Raw genomic sequence first — 3,657 nt, 5'->3', positions numbered from 1 at the left:
TTCCAGTTTGGTGCCTTCACTGTCCTGCTTTTCCACCCTGTTGTCTTCCTCGCCCTGATACACTCATGTACAGGTGAATCACACTCATCACTGACACTTATGTCGACATGTAAAGTTAGTGCATAGATGCAGTAAGTCATCCAAAGTGTAGAGTGTAATGTGCTGTGGAAATTACAAACGAAACCTGTTTGTTTTCAGGTCAGTCTCAGCTGATTGGTCCGTCTCAGCCAATAGTGGCATTAGTCGGTGATGACATCATTTTGCCGTGTCACCTGGAGCCTGCCATGAATGTCTTTGACATGACAGTAGAGTGGGCGAGACCTGACCTGGACCCCAGGTTTGTGGTGGTGTGGCGTGACGGTGTGGAACTGGAGAGTAAAAAACATCCGTCCTACAGAGGAAGAACATCAGTGTTCACTGATGAACTGAAGCACGGAAACGTTTCACTGAAACTGTCCAACGTGAGAAGATCTGATGAGGCAACATAACGTTTCACTGAAACTGTCCAACGTGAGAAGATCTGATGAGGCAACATACAGATGTTTCATTCCAGAAATAGACAGAGACAGAGCTCTGACTGTTCAGCTGGTTGTTGGTGAGTGGGCACAAACATTTTATTTTACGTTTTACGAAGAGCATCGTCATCCCACTCAGCAGACATGAATTGTATTCACTATGTGTGCACAATGGGTGGCGCTGTATTGATATTTTGAGCATTAGTGTGTAAAGGTAGGAGCAACATTGTTGACATCAGGTGTTTCACACTGGAAGGGCAACAGGTCAGTGACTGCTGTGGTGCAGGACAGTGTGCAACGTGCTGAAAGTTGTGTTCAGTTTGACAAAAGACAAAGAAATGGACATTTATTCAACCTGTGTTTGGTGGTATGAATAAATACGGTCATTGTCCTGCATCTGGAACCCACAGTTTACTGTCTCAACTCAACACAAACAAAGAAGTTGTGGTATCAAACGTGCAAAGTGCATCAGCAGGTCAGGCCGGGTGGAACTTCCATGTAGCTGCAAGTGTTAGGCGAAGCTCCAAAATATGAGTCAAAACATTTTGCCCTTCTGAGGTGAAACACCTGACGGCAACAATGTTGTTCCTACCTTCATGCACTAATGCTCAAAATATCAATGCAGCGCCACCCAGTGTGCACACATACTAAATACAGTTCATGTCTGCTGAGTGGAAAGATGTACTTGGCTCTTACAAGGACTTTTATGAAAATAACTTTTTATGTTTGCTGAAACAGTCACTCTATCCCGCCTCCTCCTACTGAACCTAGTGGCATTTGCTAGAGTCAGCAAAGTGCGTCAGAAACAACCAATCAGAGCCGGGGAGTCTCTGTCAGTCATGTCAATAACTATTCGTGAACTGAGCTGATCAAATATGATTCAAGATTTTGCTCCTGCATTGTCCCAGTTCAAGTCTGCATGTCAAAGTATCCCCACAGTGTTTTCAGTTTACACCCTCAGTGACACCACCACTTGTAGAAGCTTATAAAGCCTCTCATCTTCAGGTGCCGTCTCCTCACCTGTAATCCAGATGACTAAAACCATGAGTGAAGTGGTTCTACAGTGTGAGTCTGCAGGCTGGTATCCAGAGCCTGAGGTGTTGTGGCTGGACGCTGAGGGAAACCTCCTCTCTGCTGGACCTACAGAGACACTCAGAGGTCCTGATGACCTCTACACTGTCAGCAGCAATGTGACTGTGGACAAGAGACACGGCAACAACTTCACCTGTAGAGTCCATCAGAAGAACATCAACCAGACCAGAGAGACACACGTCCTGGTTCCAGGTTAGTACACTTCATATGTGTTAATCATGTGATTCAGACTTCATATGAACATCACCTTCTGTGTTTTATCATTTCAGATCATTTCTTCATGGTCCCCAGTACTCCCAGTACTCCTGTTACTCCCAGTACTCCCAGTACTCCTGTTACTCCTGGTAGTCAACAAGTTATTATTGGCTCAGTTATAGGCTGTGCTGCTCTGGTGTTAATTGCTGCTGCTGTCTTTGTCGTGTGGAAACAGAGACAAAAGAAATTCAGTAAGTGATAAAATGATTTCACTTCTCTCTGCATGTTCAGTGTCCTGCTGCAGCCTTTTGATTACAGACTGATATTTAAAGAACAGTATTTATGAACTGATTTTAATTTGACACGTTAATTAATGTTTTCAGTTGCATCATTTTTGATTTCTTGACAAACATTGCCCGTCTTTCCTGCTTCTCTTTTCACACAGAAAACAAGAGGAGGAGCCATGAAGACGGACCTGAGCAGACCGAGGCAGAAACGATGGTCACATCTAGAAGTGATAACACAGGATTTCAGGTTGTGGTGGAAGGAGAAGAAGAAAGGGTACCTCTTATGGCAGGAAGTGAAGGACAGAATAATGTGGACAATAGAGGAGAGGAGAAGATCGAGTCTCACAGTGAACATGAAGACCCACAGGTTGGAGCTGAAAGAGAAACACACCAAAACCAGCTTGTGACAAAACCAGACATGGACAGAACGGAAGGAGAGAGAGAAGTGAAATCAATCGAAAATGAAAAATTACCTTTAATTGCAACAGAAGGAGAAAATCACCAAGAGCAGGACATGACAGGTAGACAAGTATTACGTGATGGGGGTGAGGGTGGAGTAGAGCAGAAGATGAAACCAGTAAAAGATGATTCAGGACTTCCAGTGGCAGAGGAGGCTGAAGGACAAAGAGAACAGCCGCAAAATGTCCACAGTGATCAGGATGTGCAAAAAGAGGAAGAGACACAGCAAGAGCCAATGACTGATGAGGACAAAAAAGAGAAAACAAATAAGAAAAAGAAAGTACAGGGAAAGAACGAGAAGCAAGTGAAAAAAGGAGGTTCTGGATCTGTAGGACGGAAGAAGAACCAGAGGGAACCGTCACAACCAGAGGCAGAGAGAACGACAGTGGAGGACGAGACGAAGCTTCAATCAGAGATTCAGAAAAGAAAAGAGACAGAGATGGACGAGACAAAGCTCAAACAGAAAAGAAAAGAGACAGAGATGGACGAGACAAAGCTCAAACCGCAGAGAGGAAATGTCAGCCAACATCTATTACAAGACAGAAAACAGGAGATGAGAGAAGCAGAACATAACCAGAGTAACATTCAGAGAACGACAGAAAGGAAAGCAGAGAAACAAGAGGAGAAACTGAAGGAAGAGAAGATGGAGAATGAGAGGACGCTTCAGTCAGAGAGGACAGAGCTCACATCTGGGGGACAAAAGCAAGAGAAGGAGCTCCAGGCAGAGAAAGAACAGCAAGAAACATCTCTGAGAAAGATGGACGAAACCAAAAAGCAGCCAAAGCAGTCCACCAGGAGGGAATGGATACCGTGGAAAGAAAGACGAAAACAGGGGCTGGGGAGAAAGAAAGGAGCTGACATTACTGAAACTCCAAAGGAGGTCAAGGAGGTCAGACAGGAAGGACAGCAGCAGGCAGTGCAACAACAACTGGACGTAAAGGAAGACGGCACAGAGCAGATACAGGACTTCTTTAAGAGTCTCTCAGAGAGAGGAGCTGAGTGTCAGGACGTACAGCAGATGGAGATTGATGTAAGACCTATAAAGAAAGCAAAAAGAAGAGGAAAACAACAACATATACAAGTGAAAGAGTTTCATGTAGATCATCAAC

The 3,657-nt window shown here is 44.5% G+C and overlaps 1 protein-coding gene across 1 annotated transcript in view; it reads left to right on the top strand.

Moving 5' to 3' along the window:
* Nucleotides 1–6: 6 nt before the first annotated feature.
* LOC126387210 (trichohyalin-like) overlaps nucleotides 7–3,657 on the top strand; it is a gene marked incomplete at both ends in the record, with an annotated part of 11,322 nt that continues 7,671 nt past the window's right edge. Inside the window, 5 exons of the mRNA XM_050039754.1 lie at nucleotides 7–73; nucleotides 199–479; nucleotides 523–595; nucleotides 1,521–1,799; nucleotides 1,877–2,053. Coding sequence (XP_049895711.1) covers nucleotides 7–73; nucleotides 199–479; nucleotides 523–595; nucleotides 1,521–1,799; nucleotides 1,877–2,053 — 877 coding nt within the window. The remainder of the gene's footprint in view (nucleotides 74–198; nucleotides 480–522; nucleotides 596–1,520; nucleotides 1,800–1,876; nucleotides 2,054–3,657) is intronic.

This window comes from Epinephelus moara, unplaced genomic scaffold (assembly GCF_006386435.1).
Source record: "Epinephelus moara isolate mb unplaced genomic scaffold, YSFRI_EMoa_1.0 scaffold2827, whole genome shotgun sequence".
Lineage (NCBI taxonomy): Eukaryota > Metazoa > Chordata > Actinopteri > Perciformes > Serranidae > Epinephelus > Epinephelus moara.
This window is presented reverse-complemented; position numbering and strand designations above follow the sequence as displayed.